Below are 26,039 nucleotides of genomic sequence, written 5' to 3' on the forward strand. Positions count from 1 at the left end.
GGATGTCTCCCTTCACCCACTTTTCTGTTGTCCATCCCCCAGGAAGGAGGTCACCTGTAGATCTTTGTAATCAGTTCCCCCTTTCTGCCCTACCCTCCTGGTATCACCACTCTCACCACTGGTCCTGAAGGGATCATCCACCCTGGATTCCCTGTGTTTCCAGTTCCTACCTGTACCAGTGTACATCATCTGGTCTAGCCAGATTTGTAAGGTAGAATTGGGATCATGATAGTGGGCGGGGAGGAAGCATTTAGGAACTAAAGGAAAGTTGTATGTTTCATTGTTGCTACACTGTACCCTGACTAGCTTGTCTCCTCTCCGCAACCCTTCTGTAAGGGGATGTCTAGTTGCCTACACATGGGTCTTGGGTCCCCAATCTGCACTCCCCTTCATTCACAATGATTTGTTTCTTTTGTACTTTGATACCTTATACCAATCCCTTCAATACCTCGTGATAACAGAGGCTGGTGTGCTTCTTCCATGTGGGTTTTGTCTCTTTTGAGCTAGATGGCCGCTTGTTTACCTTCAAGCCTTTAAGACCCCAGACGCTATATCTTTTGATAGCTGGGCACCATCATCTTTCTTCACTACATTTGTGTATGCACGCATTTGTCTTCAGTGATCATAGGGAAGGTGAGCGCACAGTGATATTAGTTTTTGTTCTTTGATGCCTGATAACTGATCCCTTTAGCACCTCGTGATCACACAGGCTGGTGTGCTTCTTTCCTGTGAGCTTTGTTGCTTCCGAGCTAGATGGCCGCTTGTTTACCTTCAAGTTTTTCAGACCCTAGACCCTATATTTTTTGATAGCCGGGCTACATCAGCTTTCTTCACCACATTTGCTTATGCGCCCGCTTTGTCTTTATAGATTGTATCGGGAAGGTGAGCAACATGGAATGCCAGTTTAATAGAACAAAGCGTTCTTGCATTGAGAGAGTACTTGAATGGAGGCCCAATGTCTATCTGCTACGTTAATACTAAACCTATAAATATATGCACAAAGATCTATTTTCCCATCACATATAAATATATTTACATTTGTACATGCCTTTATTTAAACCTCTATAAATGTCCATTTTCTTCCTAGTTCTTTCTTCTCTTTCGTTTTATTTTCCTCTTGTCCCACTACCATGCTCAACCTTCATTTGGGCTTCAGTAATTCTTCTCAGTTACATTACCCTTTATCATACCCTACCAGGCCTCCTACACCCTCATCACCACCGATTTGGATCACTTGTTTCCTTGTCCCTGGGTTTGTTAACACCACTTCTTTTCCCGTGCTTAAGTTTTATTTCCCTAGATTCTATATTATTTTTTGACATTTAAAAAATCATTTTATTAGGGGCTCATACAACTCATCATAATCCATACATACATCAGTTGTGTAAAGTACATTTGTACATTCATTGCCCTCATAATTCTCAAAACATTTGCTCTGTGCAACGATGGAACATACAACTTTCCTCTAGTTCCTAAATATTTCCTCCCCGCCCACTATCATGATCCCAATTCTGCCTTATAAATCTGGCTAAACCTGAGGATTTACACTGGTACAGGTAGGAACTGGAAACACAGGGAATCAAGGGAGGATGATCCCTTCAGGACCAGTGGTGAGAGTGGTGATGCCTGGAAGGTGGAGGGAGGTGGGGTGGAAATGGGGAACCATTGCAACGATCTGCATATAACCTCCTCCCTGGGGGATGGACAGTAGTAAAGTGGGTGAAGGGAGACCTCGGAATAATGAGGGTAATGAATGTACAAATGTTCTTTATACAATTGATGTATGTATGGATTGTGATGAGTTGTAATGAGCCCCTAATAAAATGATTTAAAAAAACAAAAAACATTTGCTCTCCACTTAAGCCGCTGACATCAGCTTCTCATTCTGCCCCCTCCCTCATGAACCCTTGATAATTTATAAATTATTGTTTTGTCATATCTTGCACTGCCCAACGTCTCCCTTCACCCACTTTTCTGTTGTCCATCCCCCAGGGAGGAGGTTATATGTAGATTCTTGTAATTGGTCCCCCCCCCCTCCCCGATCCACCCCACCCTCCTGGTATCGCCACTCTCACCACTGGTCCTGAAGGGATCATCCACCCTGGATTCCCTCTGTTTCCAATTCCTATCTGTACCAGTGTACATCCTCTGGTCTAGCCAGATTTGTAAGATAGAATTGGGATCATGATATTGGGGGGTGGGGAGGGGAAAGCATTTAGGAACTAGAAGAAAGTCGTATGTTCCATTGTTGCTACACTGCACCCTGACTGGCCTGTCTCTTCCCTGCGACCCTTCTGTAAGGGGATGTCCAATTGCTTACAGACCTGTTTTGGCTCTCCACTCCGCACTCCCTCTCATTCATAGTGATAGGATTTGGGGTTCTGATGATGCCTGCTACGTCATCCTTTGACACCTCATGATTGCACAGGCTGGTATTTTTTTACATTCTTGTTAGATTTCTAACTTATAATTAGCACTTGCTTGTGCTGTCAAAACAGAAATACCACAAATGATGGTTTTAAGGGACAGAAATTTATTTTCTCACTGTTGAGGAATTGAACTCTGAATTTTTATCTGTTCCAGCTTCTTCTAGAAGCATCCAACAATCCTTTGCATTCCTGGGCTTGTAGGTGCATCTGTCTCTGCCCTCTGTCTTCCTCTTCCCCTGTATGTGTCTATTCTTTTTTACTAACTCAGCCCTGATTAGATTTAGGAGCCACCTTACTCTGGTATGTATTAACATAACAAAAGAGAACTTTTTTTTTCCCCTGGAAAGGATCACCTTCACCAGTACAAAGATTAAGATTGTAGTACTTGTTTAGTTTGGGAAATTAAATTCAATCCATCATGGACAATTTTTGCTTGGCATTAAAAAAGTCACAACCACTAATAATCCCTTACACAACAGAACAAAATATTTGCCAGTCCTGCGCCATCTTCACAATTGTTCCTCAGCCTGAGCCCTTTGTGGTAGCCACTGTGTCAATCCATCTCCTTGAGAGCCTTCCTCTTTTTCACTGCTCCTCCACTTTACCAAGATGATGTCCTTCTTTAGGGACTAGTGTCTCCTGACATGTCCCAAGTGTGTAAGGCGAAGCCTTGCCATTCTTACCTCAGGATCACTCTGGCAGTCCTTCTTCCAAGACAGATTTGTTTGTTTTCTTAGCAGTCCATGCTACTTTCCCTATTCTTTGCCAGCACCGCAATTCAAATGGGTTAATTCTTCAGTATTCCTCCCCACCCTACCCTTTTTTTACTGATGTCCTATTGATTTTATTTATTCCCATTGAATAAGGAAGACTTTTCACTTAATCCACATTTAGAAAGAAAGAAAAAAATCACAATAAGATTTAATTAACAAAGCAAACAAACTGCCATTGAATCAAATCTGATTCATGTTGGCCCTATAAGACAGAGTAGAATTCCCTGTATGGGTGTTCTATAAAGTTACAGATGAGGTATGATTTTATGGGAGCAGAACAGGTTGTATTTTTCTCATAGAGTGGTTGGTATTTCCAATTGCTAGATCCCCAAAATGTAACATTGCCCTCCAACTTGTGACAATGTCTTTCACTAACAAGGAAGTTCGTAGACTTCTCCAAGGCTTTCTCAGTTTCATTAGAGCCTCATTGTGTATGCAGAATTTACCAAATCTTGCCCCTTTCCCTTCCAGAAGTTAGCCAACCAGATGTTCTTTGTGGCCTAGCAGCCCATAATAAATATGTACATACTCTAAAATGTTATCTTTATTTGGATAATAAAGACAGGAACCAAAGAAAAGCTTAAAACTGAGTTATGTATATCACACTTTCCTATTTTTTTCCTAGTCAAAGATTAAGAGGAGTTAATTTGAACAATTGACCGTTATTTTTATAGTTTGAAGTTCCTTATCTTTCACACATTTTCTTACCTTCCAGATCTCTGCTCTTCAGCATCTCCCTCAATTTTTGTGTTGTGCTTCTTTAGGCTGATCCTAGCGTTCTTGCAGACTACAGAGTCAATCCTAGGAAAGGAAATAAAGTGGTACTTCTATTACCATTTATAGTTGGACATAACTTATGAATATTGTGCTAAAATTTTTAATTGATGAAATTATATATATACGAATGTGTAGTCTATGATTAATGATGCAATTTATAGATGTTAATTTCCATGTTCGCAAATGACTCATATATATTGTACTTTTTTAATTATATGTTTTTTTTCTATCTCAGGCAAATAGAAACTGCATAGCAATTGCTTCCAGCCATGACGTTCAAGAGTTAGATGTTTCAGGGATTCTAGCTACACAGATCTATACTTGGGTGGATGATGATATAGAAATGGAAACCAAAAGGTACCTATGTTCTTTATTTCTGCTCAGTAACTTTGTTGTATAAATGTGTATACCTAATGAACTCTAGCTTTCACTAGATTCTCTAAAGTCACATTATTTCGTTGTAAGCAGAGTTGGGGCTGCTGTGTACTAAACTGTTAAAAGGGGAGAGCAGAAGCATCGAAGGGAATTGAAGATTTAAAGGGAGTGGGTGAAAGGACCTGAAATCATTTAGATGTGAAGGCATTGTTTATAACTTAGAAGTAAGAGCTGAAATCAAAGTAAAAAATGTAAATATCAATATTACAGCAGTCAGCTGCATAAGAATAAAAACTTATAGTTACTTTCATTCATTCTTTTGTAGCTCAGAAGATTTCTTGGTTATACATGCTCGTGATGATTTAACAGCCGTTCAGGGTACAACACCGTATACACACAGTAATCCTGGCACTCCAATCAACATGCCATGGCTTGGTAGTACACAGACTGGCAGAGGAGCATCTGTGGTATGTAAAATTAAAAATACTTTAATACATGTGTAAGAGTCCTATCTTTACTCCAATTAATGGATTTAGTTCTTTAAGTCTTACATGCGGAAATTATACATTTTAGCTAGAATAGTATACTTTCACTTGAGAAGAAAATCAAGCAAAATCTGACATACAGAAGAACTAAAACGTAATTTTTTGTAGTGATGTAGGATCTACTGGAGCTCTGATACTGAAGGGATAGAGCTGATACACAGAACCAAAGAAACCCAGCACCATTAAAATTTTCAGTGGTCTTGTCAACGGTGGTCAGTCCCACCCCTCTCACCACCAATTTCACAAGTCCTATAATGCCATCTACATGTGAAGAGTGCTTTCCCTCCTCCTTTCCCTCAGAAAATTATTTCACTAAATAGGGAGAATGTTCAAGTAAAAACTCAACCATCTTTAATAATACCACATACTATTTCATGCTTAATGCAGTTCTGTATGACTTCTATGATATTTTAATTCTTTGAGCTATGACAGCCACTGTATCCGAGTTACCAGTGGTGTACTGGTTGTGCATAGTGCTGTGATCCAGCAGCCACTCCACAGGAGAAAAATGGGGGTTTCTACTCCCATAAAGAGTTACAATCTTGCAAACTCTGTCCTGCCCTATTGTGTCACTATGAGTCGGCATTGACTTTATAGAAGTGAATTTTGGATTTGGGGGTTCTGTAGATAACTTGTGAAATTTAGAGAGAGCGTGCGGCTTAGGTCACCCTGCCAATTTTAAGATTTCATGTTGTAAAGCCCACCAGCTCCTTAATTCCATGACTTTTCTGTAGGGGTGTTTTGTTGTTGTTAGGTGCCCTCAGTTGGCTCCAAGTCATAATGACCCAGTCCACAACAGGATGAAATGGTGCTCAATCCTGTGTTTATGTTCGTTCCATCGTACCGAGGGTCTTCCTCTTTTCTGTAGACATTGTACTTCACTAAGCAGGATGCTCTCCTCCTGGTACTGGTCCCTCATCTCTGAAGTATGTGGGCCAGAGTCTCCCTATCCTTGCTTCAAAGGAGCATTCTGACTGTACTTCCTCCAGGACAGATTTGTTTGCACTTCTGGCAGTCCATGTTATATTTAGTATGTTTTACCAACATTTTAATCTAAATTCTTTTTTTGGTCTTCTTATTCATTGCCTAGCCTTCACATGAATGTGAAGCGATTGAAAATACCATGGCATGGGCCAGGTGCACCTTAGATTTCAAAATGATGACTTTGCTTCTTAACACTTTAAAGAAGTCTTTTGCAGTATATTTAATACGTCATTTGATTTCTTGACTGCTGCTACTATGGACACTGATTATGGGTCCAAGAGAAATGAAGTCCTTGAAAACTTCACTCTCTCGTGCATTGTGCCTCATGTTACATTATTAGTCCAATTGTGAGAGTTTTTTTCATCCTTATATTGAGGTGGAATTCATGCTGACACCTGCAGTCTTGACCTTCCTCAGAGAGCGCTCCCTATCCTCTTCTCTTTCCATCAATAAGATGGTGTCTTTTGCGTGTCTTCATCTACTCCTGATGCTACATTGTTTATATTGTCCAGCTTCTTGGAATATTTGCTCAACAAACAGGTCTTTCAGTGACATCAGTGTGTGTGATGGGTAGGAACAGGTGGGATTAGTAAGGTCACAGTTTGATTGAAGGGCAAAGAGATAAATGGCTCAGCAAGGCCCACCTCTCTCTCTTGCCTTCTGGTGATTGGGCCAGCATGCTGCTGCTTTAGCTAGTTCTCTGCCCCAACTTGTGAGCTACACTACCTGTGAGACAGCCAACCCGTGGATTGTGTAGCTAGAGCTTGAAGTTCCTTCAAGACCTGCTTTGCCACACTGCTGATGTGTACATTACTTGAGCTTAAAGCTGAAGGATCCTGTCATCTTGCATTGCTTGAGTTCGCATCTGGGCTTGCTTCACTAAGCTCCTGAGCTGCTGGCTTTTGGTGACCTGCCTACTATTTGCTGACTGTGGATGGACTGCCTGCTTACCCTAGGGAAGAATCAGCTGATTCCTTGACCTTGGACCCAGCAGCCCTTGTAAGTTGAAGGACTTCTAGTATATTAAACTCTTCCACAGAAGTGAGTTAAACTGAGCCCTATCAGCAGATGAAGATCCTGAGAGCTTTGCACATTCTCCTTTTAGGAGGCAGCTCTTCCACTCAGCCTTTCCCTCTGAGAAGCTCTTGCTCCAGCACACGTTCACACACTGTTCTACTGCCACACATAAGGTTTTTAATGAACAATTTGTTTTCAGAAGTGCTACCAGGCCCCTCCTGTTCCTAGTCTATTGTAGTCTGGACACTCCAGTGAAACCTTTCTACCATGGATGACTTTGCTACTGGTATTTGAAATACCAGTACAGAATCCCAGCAATACACAAGTCACTGCATTACGACAAAATGATAGACAGTGGTGGTGGAGTATATTAGTATTAAATTGAAAGGCAATTTGGAGATTATTCAAATGAAATGATTTGTTCATAGTTAATTTTTTTTCCAGTTGACATGCTAAAATTTATTTATAAAGCCAATTGATAGTATAATGGGGAACTTGAGGATTCAAAGGATAGTATAATCACTCATTTTTTTCCTTCCCATTTCCAGGTTCAGGAAATACAGTGACGTTCCTCCTCTAATACCTTTTTAGTCAATCTCTCTTCTACAATTTTAGTAGCTAGAGTACTCTTTTTTAAAGTACTAGGCAAATTGCCATTTCTCTATGTAAAACTTTCAGATTTCCAAATAAAACTCTTAAGAAATACTTGTCTTTGACATAGCTTCTAAGGCCCCACATGATCTAACCACTGCCACTCTCTAAAGCCGCATTTTCTTTCCTTCTATAATTTCCATAGCTTCTCCATCGCAAGCATCTAATCTCTTTATTCTCTCGTTCAGCTTTTTACAGTACTAATGGTTTTATTGTTTGTTTTGTACTTACTAGAATGTAAGGTCTGAGTCTGCCTGCCTGTGCATGCTGACGATCTATAACTAGAAGGTGATGTTTGACCTAGAGTTAGGTGCTCAAGAGGTATTTGTTCTTACTCTTAACAATTCCGACACTGAAATCTCCTTTCTCATTTCTTTCATGACTGATTTTTTTTCTCCTATCTAAATCCTAGCATATGTCTTTAGGTGAGGTAGTTTTGTTTGTGAACAAACCAAACTATGATAAGTAGTCATAGTCCCCACTCCATTTTCCAGAGATATGTACCAGTATAATAAGGTTTTCACTTAGGGACGCAACCGTAACAGCTGTGAGGATGGTGCAGGACTTGGTAGGGTTTCTTTCTGTAGTTCCTAGGTTCCTTATGAACTGGAACCAGCTCAACAGCACCTAACAACAACATGATGAAGTTGTTCATTTTTATGTAGGTTTTCTTAACTAGTTAGTTATTGCTTGATAACATTCTACATATCCCTTCAGAAACCTTTTCAAACTTGGTTCACATATTTTTTTTTTTTATTCTTAGAAATTTTAGCCAGTAAAAAGAGAAAATAAAGGAACTAGAACTTTCAGGCAAAAAGAAACATGAGATTTCAGCATGAAATTTACTAGAGTATCACACAGCCATTACTTATTTATTTGTGGTTGAGAGATGATGAATAAAATATTTTCTTAGTCCTGCAAGCTCTTATTGTATTATAAATACTAACAACTTAAAAAAGACTTCCTATTACAAATTTCTGGTGTTTTTTAGTATAACTATAAACAATATGTATTTTCCAGTTTTAAAAAAATTCTTTACCAGCCCCGCTGACCTTGTCCCATTCCTCCCTACTAATCTTCAGCTTCCCAACAGTATTAGATGAATTGAACAATTTAAAATTTTTTAAAATGTAATGTGCATGAGACTGCTACAAGCTTGTTTTTCCAAATGATTGCATTATCGCTTAAGTCAAGTTGCTGTATGCATAGGAAGTGTTTAGTAAATGAGAGCTCTCCCTTTTGTTTTATGTATTTATTTTGCTCTTGTTTGAAAGGCTTCTTAAATCACTCAAAGCTGTTTAAAAACTATTGTAAATAAGCAGCTCCAAACTATCAGTTCAAAAATTTATCCAATTTTCTTTTTGCCTCCCTTTTGTTTTTCACATGCTTCTGCTTGTCTTTTTAACCTTATATACTTACTATTCAGGATTATTGCAGTAAATTTAATGGGATCAGAAAAGAATTGTCCAAAAAAGATGTAAGACTAAATTCTTGAGGGGAATTTATTCTTAGATCCTGGTCCTATGATACAAAAACAGTAGGTGTGAATAACATATAAGAGCTGCTTTATTAAATTTCATTCTGGTTGTTATCTTTAGTAGCTCTTATACTGATAGGTGAAATTACAAAAATATATTATTTAGGTTCCTATACCAATTGGAATATTTAATCCTACCTCATATTACAACTATAAAATAATTATTTTTGTTTTTTTAACAGCTGATTAAGAAAGCCATTAATAATGTCAGAAGAATGACTTCTCATCCAACTCTTCCTTATTGTAAGTTAAAGATAATGAGCAATTTTTCATTCCTGTGTCTTTTTTCTTAATTAAAAGGCTTTTGTTTCATTAAAAGTCAATGTTTATTTTACTATTTTTGTAGAGAATGCTATCAACTAAAATCACCAGAATTGTATTAAAATGGAGAAAATTTTTGTTGAATTTAATAGATGTTAGCTCAATGGAGTATATTTATGGTATTTTAACTTCATATTTTAAGCTAGCAAATTTATATGTACACATGGAGTCCTTAAAAGAAAATACTCACAGCCATCAGGTTGATTTGGATTTCTGATTACCTATAGAACACAGTGGAACCGCTCCCTAGAGTTTCCAAGGCTATATATCTTTAAGTCTCATCTTTCTCCCTAAACAACCAAATCCACTACCATTAATCCATCTCCTAGTGGCCCAATAGAACTATTCCCTAGGAACAATGGAACTGTTACCAGGTGTTCTGAGACTAAGCCTTTCAGAAAACCTCATCTTTCTTCCATCGAGTGACTGGTGAATTTGAAATACGACTCTGGTTAGCAGCACAGTGTGCCATTAGCTACACCACTAGGGCTCCTTGATGAACTCCTTAAACCAAAAGCCAGACTTAACTGCCATCCAGTCAATTCTGACTCAGAGTGAGCCCATCGAATAGTGGTTCTCAACCTGTTGGTCGTGACCCCTTTGGGGTCGAACGACCCTTTCCCAGGGGTCGCCTGATTCATAATAGTAGCAAAATTACAGTTAGGAAGTAGCAATGAAAATAATTTTATGGTTGGGGTCGAACGATCCTTTCCCAGGGGTCGCCTGATTCATAATAGTAGCAAAATTACAGTTAGGAAGTAGCAATGAAAATAATTTTATGGTTGGGGAGGGCACCACCACATGAAAGGTTGAGAACCGCTGCTATAGGACAAGGCGGAACTACACTTGTGAGTTTCCGAGACTGTATCTTTTTATGGTCATAGAGACTTAATGCCAAAGGAACTCCTTAGACACAGCTAAATTGTAGAAGATAATAAAACAACTGCAACCTTGTGTTACATAGACCATAGCCATAATTTGTTCATTAATTGCCTCACTGTAATCAGTTTAAGAGGTCTTGGGTGATGAGACAAATGAATAAGCTACTGACTACTAACCAAAAACTTGGGCAGTTTGAGTCTTCCCAGAGCCATAGGAACGAAGACCTAGTGAGCCTTTGAAAGCACTATGGGGTGTAATCCAACTCTGAAATGGGTCACCACCAAGGGGAGTCAGCCCCGCAGTAGTTTTGTTTTGGAATAATCAATTCATTTCTTATTAATTGTCAGTTTATGTTTTTATCATTCATTAATAAGCATGGGAAATAGATATTTAAAAAGCACATATATTCTAAGGTTGGATGTACAAGTTTATTTTCCATTAATCTTTTTTAGGAAATTCTAAATTTTGTCTTCATTTAACAGTGAACTTCATGGGGAATTTAATGGAAGTGTTGAAATGATGAGAAATAATAGAAATAAAATACTGGTGGGTTAGAATCAGTATTCATTTTGCCATGTGAGTATTGCAAGCTGTAGCCTTTGTCGAGTTGAAAACTAGAAATACATACTTTTCATCCACAAGTCAGTGTAATGTGAAGCAAGAACAAAGAGCAATTATAAGGTTTGTAAGTAAGGAATCAAACGTGTTTTGTAAACAATGCTTCGATAATTACCACTTTAGACAGTGCTCCCTATAGCAAAAAATATTTGCCATTGCTCCAATCTGTCTCTATGTCGTAGGGATTGAAAGTTTCGTAGGACATTGAAGGCACCTCAGTTTTTTCTCAGCCCCTTTCTGACAGCTTATCAGTTTGTAATGAACAATCCCCTTGAAATAAATGGAGTCCCTTGCTTCAAGGTTAACTGATGAATTTATGTTCAAAGGTATCAGGTAACATGAAATCACTTCTGTTGTGAGGGGTAAGTACCTTGTTCAGAGACTGCTGAGTTTAGTTGAAAGTTAATTAAATATGACTGCCCTTTTTCCGGAATATCATTATTTCATGAGCAAGTTTCACAGGTAATAATTTCATTCAATAAGTGCTTTTTATGCAATAGAAATGTTATAGACAGAAATTTTAAGATTGGGCCCTGAAGTAGATACTTCATACTATTTTATTTTTTTATTTGGAGTAGATTTTAAAAATTATATAGTCACTCTAACCTAACTAAATTTTTACTTGTACTCCAAAGAAAATTTTAGAAGTTAAGCTACTGTCTGTACTAGCAGCCAAAAAGCTCACAGGAAAAAAAATTCCATCATCTTTTGATTTCATTTTTCCACAATATTTTGTAAGCACTCTTGCTTAGTTGCCTGAAGTCATTAATTTTCTCTTTCAGAATAGTAATATCTTTCCCCTTTCCAGTAAGTACTTACTGAGCTCATATGGTAGGTTGTATGTGCACGTGAATGAGTAAGGATGAAAAGGGCCATATAGGGTTGTGAAGACTGATGTTTGCACGGTCTATTAGTCTGTTGTGCAGATAATTTCCATCACTCGTCTATCATACGAATGGAACCAATAATTGCACTGTAGGTGGTTGCTCGTGAGCTTTTGAAACCACTGATGATATTCACCAAATTAGGATATAGAACATTGTCTTTTGAACCATGTTTTGCCATTTGGCCTTAATGTTCCCCAAGGCAAATCCCACAGAACCAACAAAAGTCCATTTATTTTACATTTGGTAATAAATGATGAAAACTTGGCTAATACATAACTAGCAACTTGCCAGCTTATATTTTAGACATTAATGTAATTTTTCACTATCACTATACCACATTCTCATAATTGTATATGAATATCTATTATATGCTTGGCATATTTCTAACAACTTTATTATATTATTTCATTTAATTCTCATACATATTTAGTAATTTATAGATTTATAGGTAAGGTAACAGCTCACACAGAGTATCACAGAATATGAGTATCACAGGCAAAGTGAAGAATTCGTAATTATTTAGCTTGTTCTATTCCCACATTGAAACAGATAATATATTTGATTTATTGAGTAAATTAGGATAACATAGAGATTATACATGGCATTTGAGTTTTTTTGTTTCATGTCTTAGATAATAGCCCTACTAATTAATGAATTCTTAGCCTGGATGGCAGACTATCTCTTTACTAATCCCAAGAATGTGCTATATTAAGTAGTTATAATAAAAATTACTCAATAAAGGCTATTAAAACACCTTTGAGATTATTTTAAAGAAAAATACAATTTGTCTTATTTACATATTTTTATTGTTTAGAAGATATGCTTGCAGTCAAAGGAAAGTACATAAAACTATTTGTGCTTTTGATAAATATTAAAGTAAATTTTATACAAAGAATTATTTGGTGGGTAATTTCTTTCATTAAGATTTTCACATTGGAGTAAAATTTTTCCACAAAATTATTATACTAAATTTGCGATTTCTCCCCCTCTTATAATACAGATCTGACAGGAGCTCAAGATGGAAGTGTCAGAATGTTTGAATGGGGCCATTCTCAACAGATAACCTGTTTTCGAACTGGTGGCAATTCAAGAGTTACACGAATGAGATTTAACTATCAGGGAAATAAGGTAGTATGTAGACCTATAAGTGTGATTGTATTGGAGGTGTGAAAGCATAGTAGTTTGTGTCTCTAAACAATATATGCTTGGTTTTGGATTTTTTAAAATATAATCAAGGAACGTTTAATAAGTTCAATTGCTTCTTTCTGGAAGTACATTGTTACATACCCATTAAAATTCACTTAATTAACTTACAGAGACTAGATGATTATAAGATAAAGTTTTTATTAGTAAATACTTTCACACCTTCTGTATCCTATGGAATCTTGTCATTCAAAGTGTGGTTCAGCACCAAGCAGCAAGTATCATCTGGTAGCTTGTTAAAAATGTAGAGTATTGTTCCCAACCCAACCAACTCACTCACTCCCTGCAGTTTAACCAGATTATCTGTTGATTTGTATGTATGTTAAAGTTTTGAAACACTTTAGAGCAGCACATCAATAAACTGCGATCTGACCTCTTGTTTAACAAATGACGTTTTATTGGAACAGTGCTATGTCTATTCATTTATATACTTTCGTGTGGCCCTCTGGGTTAAGCTATGGGCTGCTACCTTTTATGTTAAATCCACCAGTCACGCCATGGGAGAAAGATCAGGCTATCTGCTTCCAAAAAGATTTATAGTCTCCCAAACCCTAAGGAGCAGTGCTGTGTCCTCTAGGGTCACTGGGAGTCACGGTTGCTTCACTGGCAGTAGGTTAGGTGTATGGCTAATTTCCCACTATAACAACAGAGTGCAGGAAGACAGAGACTGTGTGACTGCCAAGCCTAAAATGTGTATTATCTGGCTCTTTAGGAGAAAGTTGGCCAACTTCTCCGCAAGAGCATACTTTACTATCTTCCCTTCTTATACACTACCATTTACTCAAATAGTCTCTCTGTGCCCCTCCTATCTCACTAACGCTATTAAAGGGCAATTTCAACCTGCTCTTTGTCACCAGTATGAGTCTCCAATAAAAACTATCTTTGGCTTATGGCATCTTGCCACCCCTTTTCCTTCAGTCTCCCAACCTTCAGATTTCTTCATGCGTCCCCTGTCGGATGGTGCGCTGGAACCTTTTTGTCTACACTGTTTATCACACAGCTCTATTCTATTTCATAAAAGTTAGGGATGCTCTTTTAGTGTAGCTAAAAAGCAAAATTTTCAGAGCATATAATTTCTGAATATCAGTTAGCACTATTATTTGCTCCTTGATAGAAAACTAATGGTTTTTTTTTTGGCAGAGACCCTTAGAGTTTTACAGTCCTTTCCGTTGTATTCCATATTAACATCCTGAGTCTTTATACCTTTCCATTTTGGTTATTAAGATTATTGTACCTCAACTCATCTCTAATTAATCCTTAACATTACCAACAAACTTATATAACTAACAACATATCTATAAAACCTCACTAATAATTAAAGAAATGTAAATGTACCCAATGTTTTTCTTGTCTAAAATGGATAAATAGTTGAAATTTTTATAATACTGTCACTATGATATAACAAAAGGTAATTAAATCATCGTGATCATTTCAGATTGAATCTGTTGACAAAGCTTTCCAATTTCTAGATGTGTTTTTATAGAAAGGGAGACGTAGTGGCGCAGTGGTTAATTAATGTTTGGCTGCTAGCAGAAAGGTTCCTGGTTCCAGCCCACCAGCTGTTCAATCAGAAACCATCTAGGAAACCCTATTGTTCTGAGCTGGCACCAACTCAACAGCAGTGGGTTTGGTTTTTAGTTTTTCCTAGGTAAATATTCAATGATATATATCAAAATATGCAACACTTTATTTTAATTAGAGAAAATGGACAATTGTCTATAAGAAAAAGTTCAAAATTAATAGCACAGCCTAAGAATAAGGTAGATCTCTATGCACTTATATAGAAAGATGGCTATAGTAAGTCAAAATGTAATTGTAAAACAGCACATTTGTTGTAACCTTGGTTTAAAAAAACAAAACCTAAAACCTATGTGTATGAGTGTTTGAATATACACAGAAAAATTTTTGAAAATAAACACATCAGATGATTAACATTTGTTCGACCTGGGGCAGGGGCAGGTAGGTGTACAAGGCAGACATCTGTTTATTTTACATGCATTATATAAATATACATTATTTTATAACATAAAGGAAAAAAATTAACAGTCTTATGCAAAGACTTCTTTCAACATTGACGTTTTCCAAGTAAAAATTGCTCTGACATTCTCCAGAATTGTTAGACTCTGATAATCCTGGTTTGTTCATCTGATTGTATGTTACTGGAAGTCCTTAATTTGTCTTTTTCAGAATGAACAGTGCTTTCTAAAACATGATAAAGCTTGGTCATATGAATTAGTATGTAATTACAGAACCTTGGTTTTGGATTATTGATAGAGAATATGCAGATTATAGAGTAGCTTCGTGTAGCAGAGTGTGTATGACAGGACACTCGTTTCCTTTAGATCCCTACTGCATTTTTTTAACACGGGAGCAACTGGGCCCATGCATAGGGAAATTGGAAAGTCATCAACCACATGCTTAAGAGTCAATTTATGAGTCGTAACGAGAATGAAAATATTAACATGAACTTTTTTATTTGTATTAAAATTTTTAAAATGATTTTCTCTAAGTTTGGAATCGTTGATGCTGATGGATATTTGAGCTTGTATCAAACAAATTGGAAATGTTGTCCAGTAACTGGAAGCATGCCTAAGCCATATCTGGTAAGCCAATAAATTTTACTTTTAAGAAAATAACAAATGTTATTTTCCAAGAATGTCTGTTTTAACCAAAAAATATTAAAACCAGTAAAAAAATGTTCCCATATATTTAATCCTATTACTGTAAGCTGTTGTTATTATGTGAAAATTACTGGGTGAAATACTGTAGAACATCCAGAGTCTTGGGAAATTAGCTCAAATAAAACCAAAATAATAATCTGCAGAGAACCTGACACCTGTGAGTCATATAAGCCATTTCCTCCCTCAGAAAGCGCCACCTGTGCTGTGGTTATTTTTCTCCAGTTCCCTCTTATGAATAAGGTATCCAATAGCTAGTACTATTGGGTTTTTTGCCTCCTTTTTGAAGAGCTAAAAAATATGGATGCATTTCTATTCAGGACTCTGAATAAAACTTCAGCAACTTCTTGACATTGTTTGTATTTAATGTATTCATTGTTGCCGTTTGTAAGACTGAGGAACACCTGTTAGGAAGAAATTAAGATTCTGGTAATTTGCCCTAGATTAAATGTTGGAATGGAGTACTAATTTCAGTGAAAGCCAGCAAGGAAGGGTTAGAGAAGCTATCTTGACAAGATAGTAATTTCTCATATTTTTATGACGCCAACAGATATAAGTATGCGAATTACATTCCCAGAGGAATTGTATTTTATCTCTTAAATAGGTAGATTGTATTTATTATAAGAACACATGATTTAGCCTTTTGTACAGATGGTCTAGGGAATGGGGAGGTGGCTCAAAAGATAGGTGTAGTTAACAAATTCATTTTTTATTAAAAAGAAAACTCTGAGCTATCATTGGGTGGAAGTTTTTCTTATAGACTAACCCTTCCATAATATACTGTTATTTGGTAGACTATTACAAAAAATGACTTTCTTTATGCTTTTGACTATTAGTAATATATTTTTACTTGTATTTAAACAATTTTTAAAGATGACTTTAATCATTTGCAGAAAATTCTCAATAACATTAGCTAAGATAATCAAGTGTCTGAGATCATCTAAAATCTCAGTTTCTGTCTTCCCATGAAACAAAAGTGTTATCAAAGGTATTAAGTGAAATATTTGATCTTCTTTTCTTTCCCTTTGTACTTTTTAGTTGAACAAAGTAAAGGAGTTTCTCGTAAAGGGTAATGACACATGCAGTTGACACAAATGGTTCTAGAAAAATAAATTAGGTGTGTGTCTATGAAAAAAGGAGAGGCAAAACAAATGTTAAAAATATGCAAATCTGGATAAAAGAATTCGAATTTTCTGTTATTCCTGCAACTTTTCTAAAATTTGTAGGGGGAATTAAAAAAAAAAAAAGACAACCAAAAACCACGTGATCACTTTTTGAATAATACACCTGTCCAGAACTGAAAGCTTTTGTGACTGAAATAACATTTATTTATAACATTCCAGACTTGGCAGTGTCATAACAAAACAGCCAATGATTTTGTCTTCGTGAGTTCCTCCTCTCTGATAGCTACTGCTGGTCTTTCAACAGACAATAGGTAAGAGATTATAACTGAAGTGTGTGCGTGTGTAGCTGAACTTATCCATTTATTTTAGACTGCTGTATTACTTTGGTTTATTAAGAATTGGTTTCATAGTTTTTCCCTTAAGTAATTCTATCATAAGGATTTGTTTCTTTCTTAGAACCTTTTTTAATATTCTGATCATACACCTAAAGAGAGTCTGGTACCCCTAAAATCAAATTCTATTTCTTTCTTATTTTTAAATTTTTGATGTTAAGACCACAAAAAGCAGTAGGGGGACAGTGTTTCCTTATTAATGCAATTAATTTTCCCCTATGTTATTCTCTCTGTATTAAGAAAGGTTGGGGTTACAAATTGGGAACTTTTATATATTGCATTGTTGATTAATCTTTGTAAGAGCCCCATGAGGTAGAAAATATCACTGTTTCACAAGAGAAAACAGGAACTCAAAGAGACTTCTTGTCCAAGATGACATACCTAGTAGCTGGCAACTAACATTGTAAGAAAATCTCTCTTCTCCACCCTCATCATCTGTCGCCCACTTTTGTTTTCCATCTTGTAGCTGCATTCTAAGACCTAGGCCCACTATCTTTGCCGAACATTCATATGTAGCTATGAAGTCATGCTTTGTTGTACGCATGGGATTATAGGAATATGGAGGCTATGGCCCATCGCCCATGAAAATTCATTACATAGGTTAATGTAATGAAATTTTTTTTGCAGCTCATGAAATGGAGTGAAGGCAAGGTCCATTCATACTAGAAAAAATTTTATCTGTATACAACTAATGTCTTTCATTATTTATGTACATAGTCCAGAAGTTAACAAATTTGATGTATATAAAATATTGTTTTCATATTCCTTCTTCATCTAATATTTTTATAATACATGTTATCCTAAGGTAACACAGTTTTATAAGGTTCTTTTTTTTTAGTTTGTGTACAAATAATTGCTATATTGGTGATTTATATTTGGTGCTTCTATAAATCTAGGAGCCTTCTGTGAGAGCATTGCTCCAGTGTTACATAATTATGTGGTACAGAGTTTAAAATCTTTTTCATCTTCTTTTAGTCTTTTTTGTCACAAAATGCTTTTTTTCTTTCCAGGAACATATGTTTGTGGGATACTCTTGTTGCACCTACCAATAGTTTAGTCCATGGTAAGTTTTATAAGCATCACTCCTATCCATTGCCAAGTGGAAATTCTGTATATTAATCTCTAATCAAATATCGGGCTCCAGGTGCAATTACGGTTCGTCATTCCTCTTGTGATCACCCAGAATTTCTACCTAGGCAGTAAGCTAGGGAAATTTTAGGTCATGCACAGTTTGTTTTCCATCTCTGAAATCGTCTGTGTTGACCAGTGTCTAGTATCTTGAACCATTGTTTTTGGTAGTTAACTGGATTATGAATTATTTCTGGCAGGCAAAGAAATCTGGTCTTTTTTTCTATCTTGACAAGAAGTAGGAAATTTTTTTTTTTTGGGGTTAAGTGGTTCTTACTTATTTTTGTTTTTTCACTTTCAGCTTTTACCTGCCATGAGAGTGGAGCCACGGTGTTAGCATATGCTCCCAAACATCAACTGCTGCTATCAGGTGGCAGAAAAGGCTTTACATGTGTGTTTGACCTTCGCCAACGACAACAGAAGCAGCTTTTCCAGAGCCATGACTCTCCAGTGAAAGCCATCGCTATTGACCCAAGTGAAGAGTACTTTGTTACAGGATCTGCTGAAGGGAATATCAAGGTAAATACCGATGCCACAATGTCTGCACAATGGAAATCTTCAGAAACCTTAGCCTGTTAATCATATTGATGACACTCAACAATGCTAATTGTTATTTAGTATATCTTGTGATACGTGAAATAACATCTACCCTTGAAGTTTTTCTGGTTTTTTATTGATATTGATCGTGCTTAACTAAAGCATGCAAAATAACTCTGCTTCCATTCATTTAAACATATTTTAGAGGTGCATTAGATTTAGTCTTGACTCCGAATTCATCCTTTGACTTGTAACTTACCGAATTCAGTTTTATACTGAGACCTAAACTGATGTTTTCCTTTATCCCAAATTTCTTCTCATCTTTTTATAAAATCAGCGTGTCTGATTCAAGAATTCTGAATGTACCTTGATAAACCCTACCTATATCAGTCATTCTCCGACCCTTACTGTGTTTGTAGCACATAGCCACCTGATAAAACTGCTAAGCAGCTTATCAAAATTGCAAATTCCTGGGTCCCAACCATGGAATACTGGGTTGGTTAACTCCAGCACTGAAGAATCTGAAATTAGATAAGACAGGTTCAGTGGTTTGATGGGCTGGCCTCTGGCCACATTCGGAAAGACCTACAGGGAGAGGTCAGTTTAGATTAGTCTGTGTTACTCTGGAGAATGTTCTGGAGAAGTTATTTTTAGAGCCCATTCATTTAATCAATAGAGAGCATATTAAGGGCTAATAAGTTTGTAATTCTTGGTTAGAACCAGGCAAGTTGTTTTCATAATTCTCAGCAAGAAAAATAGCTAGAATGACAGAATTTTGAAAGGGTTTATTTTTTTTTTAAGTCAAGTATATACCAAAAACTATTTTGCTTCGTGATCACTAGGTGTGGAAGGGATCAGATCTCAGTCATCGGAGAACAAAAAATCAAATGATTGTGAATGAAGGGGAGTGGAGAGTGGGGACCCAAGACCCATCTGTAGGCAATTGGACATCCCTTTACAGAAGGGTCGCGGGGAGGGGAGGAGCCAGACAGGGTGCAGTGTAGCAACAATGAAACATACAACTTTTCCACTAGTTCCTAAATACTTCCCCCCACTATCATGATCCCAATTCTACCTTAACAATCTGGCTAGACTAAAGGATGTACACTAGTACAGATAGAAACTGGAAACACAGGGAATCGAGGGCGGACGACCCCTTCAGGACCAGTGCTGAGATTGGCAATACCAGGAGGGTGGGGAAGAATGGGGAAACCAATTATGAGGATCTACATGTAACCTCCTCCCTGGGGAATAGACAACAGAAAACTGGGTGAAGGGAGACATCTGACAGTGTAAGATATGACAAAATAATAATTTATAAATTATCAAGGGTTCACGAGGGAGAGAGGAGGGGGAAAGGAGAAAAAATGAGGAGCTGATTCCAAGGACTTAAGTAGAGAGCAAATGTTTTGTGAATGATGAAGTCAACGAATGTACAAATGTGCTTGACAATATGGATGGATGTAAGGATTGTGATAAGAGTTGTATGAGCCCCCAATAAAATAATTTTAAAAATTATTTTGCTTTAATTTGAAGCTTGTTTCCAATTTGAACTGCCTGCTCTTAGAATAAGTCAGTATGTTTTACATTTGATTGTACTCTGATTCTGCAATTTAATGTTTAATCACAGTTTTTCAAAGGAAACCTATACAATATAGTATTCATAATTCAATAAGTTTGTTTTCGTAGTATGAATTAATACATTTCTTAAGGGGAAGAAACAGGGTTTTTCTAAATATCTAAAAAATATCAGGAAACAAATTGATTTTCTTACATATCGTATGAAAAGCATTCACATACATGAACATGCGCATAATTTATTTTAGAAAATTATTTTAGAAATTTAAGACTAAAGATAGAAAGTCTTAGTAAATTATTCTGAAGTTGTAATTATTAATTTTACTTTGTAGTTGGAACATAACTTTGCTTAGTGAGAGGTCCTCTTGGTGTTAAGGCCTTTCCTTCTTTCCAGCCATCCTGATCTAGACAGGGATTATATGCCCTCGGACAGCTGTGTAGTTAAAGCTTTGCTGAAAGATAGCTAAGAAAACTTGATAAGATTTCCTATAATACTGCAAGTTTCAGTAGCATTTGACATTTAACTTCCTTGTATTTTAAGCTCATCTCCAATTTGGAGTTAATAAGAACTTTCTGTCTTGAGGAGATTTAAGAATTTATGATATACGAACAATTAGAAGGACCCTTAGTTGCGCTGTGGGTTACATGTTGGGTTGGTAACCACAAAGCAGTGTGTTTCTTTTAGACACAGTCAGAGGAGCCCTGCTTACTTAATGGTTACACATTAGGCTGCTACCCAAAAGGTCAGCAGTTTGAAACCACTAGCCACTTTTCAGGAGACAGACAGCTTTCTGTCCGCCGTAATAGTTACACTCTCAGAAACCCATGGGGGTAGTTTTACCCTCCCCTAAAGAGTCAGAGAATCATCTCAATGGCAGTGAAGGAGTGGCACCCAATCAGGAGTCTAGGTGGCACAATGGGTAAAAGTCAGGCACTAGCCTAGCAAGTTACTCATTGAAACCCCCAGTGGTTCTGTGAGAAAAGGATATGGCAGGCGGTTTCTGAAAAGACTTTGGGAAGCTTTGGAAAGGCCATGGGGCAGGCAGTGGTACTTTGTCCTGTAGAGTTGCTGTGAATCCAAACCAACTCAGACACAGTGAATTTCTTTTGGTTTTTATACAATTAGATCTACAGTTTGTATCTTTGTTTTGGAAAATCCTTCTTTGCTTAAAACCAAGCCAAAAATCAATTGCCATGTAGTCAATTCTGACTCATGGGGAACCCGTGTTTTAGAGCAGAACTATGTACCTTAGGGTTTTTGCTGATTTTTTGTTTTAAGTAGGTGATTCTGTGTGGCTTGAATGGCCAGCCTTTTGTTTGTTTTTTTTAAGTCATTTTATTGGGGGCTCTTACATCTCTTATAACATTCCATACATCAATTGTATCAAGTATATTTGTACATATGTTGCCATCATCATTTTATAAACATTTACTTTCTATTTGAGCCCTTGGTATCACCTCCTCTTTTTGTCCTTCCACCCTCGTGACCCCTTGATAAATTATAAATTGTTATTATTTTCATATCTTACAGCAACCACTATCTCCCTTCACCCACATTTATTTTAATAATTTTTATTGGGGGCTCATAAAACTCTTATCACAATCATTACATACATCAATTGTGTAAAGCACATTTGTACATTCATTGTCCTCATCATTCCACCAAACATTTGCTCTCCACTTAAGCCCTTGGCATCAGCTCCTCGTTTTTCCCTTGATAATTTATAAATTGTTATTTTGTCATATCTTAAACTGTCAGATGTCTCCCTTCACCCACTTTTCTGTTGTCTATCCCCTAGGGAGAAGGTGATATGTAGATCCCCATAATCAGTGCCCCCTTTCCACCCCACTGTTCCTCCGCCCTCCCGGTATCGCCACTCTCACCCCTAGTCCTGAAGGGATCATCCATCCTGGATTCCCTAAGTCTCCGTTCCTATCTATACCAGTGTACATCCTCTGGTCTAGCCAGCTTTGTAAGGTAGAATTGGGATCATGATAGTGGGTGGAGGAGAAAGCATTTAGGAACTAGAAGAAAGGTGTATGTTTCATCACTACACTGCACCCTGTCTGACTCGTCTCCTCCCTGCGACCCTTCTGTAAGGGGATGTCCGGTTGCCTACAGATGTGTTTTGAGTCCCCACTCTGCACTCCGCCTGATTCACTGTGGTCAGATTTTTTGTTCTGTGATGCCTATAGCTGATTCCTTTAACACCTTGTGATCACACAATTTAATGTGTTTCTTCCATGTGGGCTTTGTTGCTTCTCAGCTAGATGGCTGCTTGTTTACCTTCAAGCCTTTAAGATCCCAGACGCTATAACTTTTGATAGTGGGGCACCATCAGCTTTCATCACCACATTTGCTTAGAATTAAGGTAGCAGATGGACATTGGGCCTCCCTTCACCCACATTTCTGTTTTTCATCCCTCTGAGGTGGGGGTCGGGGGGGTCGGGGATCATGAATTGATCATAGTGATCAGTTCCCCCTACCTTCCCTCTACCCTGCTGGTATCGCTACTCCCATTCTGTCCCTGAGGGATTTATCTGACCTGGATTCTGTGTAGCAGGAGCTCTTATCTATACCAGTGTACATGCTCTGGTCTAGCCAGAAATGAAAGGCCGGACTGGGGACTTGATAGTGTGGGGTGAGGAAGCCTCAAAGAACCAGAGGAATATTGTTTCGTCAGTGCTATACTGCACCCTGGTTGACTCATCCCTTCCTTGTGACCCTACTGTGAGGGGATGACCTAGTGTCTACATATGGGTATTGGGTCTCTGCTCTGACCCCCCTCGTTCTCAACAATGTGTTTTTTGGGTTTTTTTGGGGGGGTGGTCTTTTGGTGACTGTTACTTGATCTCGTCGACACCTCATGATTGCACCTGTAGGCTCGTTGCTTCTCTGCTAGATAAGGCCAGCCTTTTGGTTAGCAGCTAAGTGCTTAACTCTTTGCACAGCTCAGGGATTCGTATCAGCATAAGAAGGGAGGATTAAAATTTTATTTGATTAATTCTTAGTTAATCAATCCCAATTTGCTTTCTTATTATTTTTCAGATTTGGAGTCTTTCAACCTTTAATCTTCTCCACACTTTTATCAGCGAACATGCTCGGCAGTCCATTTTCAGGAATATTGGAACCGGCGTGATGCAAATTGAAACAGGACCAGCAAATCACATTTTCTCTTGTGGAGCTGATGGAACAATGAAAATGAGAATACTGCCGGATCAGTTTAGCCCATTAAATGAAGTGTTGAAAAATGATGTGAAATTTATGCTCTGACACTTTGACTATAACATGTATAATTTATTATCTACTTCATGGAAGTGGCCAATAGATATAATGATATAATGTACAGTGATCACTCATTAGTGCCACATATAAGCTAATACTCTCTTGTTTTCATATTTATTTTATAAAGCCTTTGCCCATTATACACTGATGCCTTAAAGATTAACAAGGTCATTCAGAATTAGATTATATTGCCTAAAGTAGAGTGTGTAATTAATACTGTAATACATACATATTTATAGTATTTGGTAGGAAGTATGTCGTAGTGTTAAAGGAGTCTTGCTTTCTTTTTGTTGTTAATAACTTCTGCAGATGGTTTTACACAGGATAGTCATCATTAATTCACTACACCCTTACTTCCTCATATTTCTACATCTCAGACGTCCCTTTTTGAATCTACACTAGTGTGACATTTCGGTAAGAATCCAACAGTGAGCATCTTCACTAAAGCTCGCTCATTGGGGCTTTAGTGATACATGAGCCAAGTGGCTCATACAGAAAATGTTCATCCGTCTAACTCTAGATCTCACCTCATGTATGCGTGTGTATATCTGTGTATATATATTTTGCACAACTTATTTGAACTTAGTTTGTGTACATAAAAACTACACATTTTTCATGTGTTTTGTGCCATAACAAGTACTGCCACCAGAATAACAAACTTTTAGCAATTTTTTTAACATTTTGTTTTTTAATTTTAATCCTAATTAGCAAATAAATTTGAGAAAGACTTGCAAGAGTATTACTTTAAAGGTTGTTTTAAGTTAAAAGAGCCTTAGAGGGAAATAAAGATTCTGTGTTGGCATAGGTAAGGCACTTTGGCATGTGTATGCTTGTGAATTTGTCAAAGGGTTTTGAGTACCAAATTAACGTTTTATTTAAATTTTAGTTTAGTTTTAGGTATTTTGGATCTAAAATTTTGAAACCTTCAAGCAATGTTTTCAGAAATAAATGTGAAAACAGTCAAACAAAGTATTTACAAATGTAAAGTACCTGTCAGATCTACCATTAATAAAAAACCAAACATATTATTTTTGCCAAAATATATATTATTTTATTATAAATATTACCAAAATATTAAAAACACAGAATGCTTTCAACTTACATATGCTAATCCTATGTCTTTCTGTTTTGTGCTGTATACCTTTTCTAACTCAGAATTATAGAAAACATGATAAATACTTGATTATAACCAGTGAAACTTGAGGCAGATGGGACTTAAGAGTTTAAGGGACAATTATATATACGATTTAGCTTAAATATATTTTGTTTAATAAGAACTATAAAAGATTTTTATGTAATTAAATATGGACAACTGTTATCTTGGAAATTAAAGAGTCAAATAAAGTAAAGAACTGAAGGGCTGGCAAAATGAATTTTGTAATATCCTCAGGATACTTTTATCTTAAAAATATATTGGTAAATATTTTGTAAATTGTATTTCATAATTTTAAATGTGTTGAACCCACATACAGTGGAAGCACTGTAATTATGTAGAGGTTTGTATACACATAATAACCTGTACCTATAAATTGTGCAATAACTATGTGACTATTTTGTCATAGAGAAATCTGTGACAGCATTGCAAACAGTAATATTGTTCAATGTAGTGGAAGTTTAAGTTATTTTCCAGTGATTTCTTCACAAATCAAGATTTAAAAGTGTTTGGACACTTTCAATGAAATAGACTATTAATATGCTTCTGAGAAAAATGATGTGGATAAGCAAGCATTTTATTTGAGGGTTTATATGAATACCTAAATTATGTAAACCCATATGTATTTACATCCAGAGTCATAAATATTTTAAATAAACAATCATGCAGTGACTTTTTTAGCATACTATTGTTTTAAGAAATATTTTTCCACTTTAGTTGACTTTTCAAAAAGCATTTTACAAACGTATATACATAAAATATACATACCATTTGAAATTAAGAAATTTTCCATTTTGTGTTAATCCAGAGAACACTAGATAACTTGTCCAAATAACCTGTTCATCCTGTTCTAGAATCGTTTTAGCTTTATAGGTAAGCATTATTTAAATAGATGAGAAAAAATAGGATATATATATACATTTAAAGTGCTCTATAAATAATAGTTCCATATTAATAGAAAGAATATATCAGAAACATTTAACTTGAGTGTACATTTTCTGAGATGTAGTTGGGTTTTTTATTGGGAGCTCTTAAAGATATTATAATGATCCGTAATTCAGTTATATCAAGTATAATTATACAATTGCTACCATAATAATTTTCAAAACTCTTTCTTCTTGAATTCCTTCCTATCAGCTTTCCTTTATAGCCCTTGAGATTTAG

At 36.6% G+C, this 26,039-nt stretch overlaps 1 protein-coding gene across 2 annotated transcripts in view; it reads left to right on the forward strand.

Moving 5' to 3' along the window:
• DMXL1 (Dmx like 1) overlaps nt 1-25,556 on the forward strand; it is a 159,502-nt gene extending 133,946 nt beyond the window's left edge. Inside the window, exons 36-44 of one of the 2 annotated variants that reach the window (XM_075541421.1) lie at nt 4,215-4,336; nt 4,680-4,821; nt 9,271-9,331; nt 12,797-12,924; nt 15,510-15,602; nt 17,021-17,112; nt 18,204-18,256; nt 18,623-18,840; nt 23,486-25,556. In XM_075541421.1, coding sequence (XP_075397536.1) covers nt 4,215-4,336; nt 4,680-4,821; nt 9,271-9,331; nt 12,797-12,924; nt 15,510-15,602; nt 17,021-17,112; nt 18,204-18,256; nt 18,623-18,840; nt 23,486-23,710 — 1,134 coding nt within the window. In that variant the 3' untranslated portion in view covers nt 23,711-25,556. The remainder of the gene's footprint in view (nt 1-4,214; nt 4,337-4,679; nt 4,822-9,270; nt 9,332-12,796; nt 12,925-15,509; nt 15,603-17,020; nt 17,113-18,203; nt 18,257-18,622; nt 18,841-23,485) is intronic. The other variant, XM_075541420.1, reaches the window with a different exon arrangement.
• The last annotated feature ends 483 nt before the right edge of the window (nt 25,557-26,039 follow it).

This window comes from Tenrec ecaudatus, chromosome 2 (genome assembly GCF_050624435.1).
Source record: "Tenrec ecaudatus isolate mTenEca1 chromosome 2, mTenEca1.hap1, whole genome shotgun sequence".
NCBI classification, from domain to species: domain Eukaryota; kingdom Metazoa; phylum Chordata; class Mammalia; order Afrosoricida; family Tenrecidae; genus Tenrec; species Tenrec ecaudatus.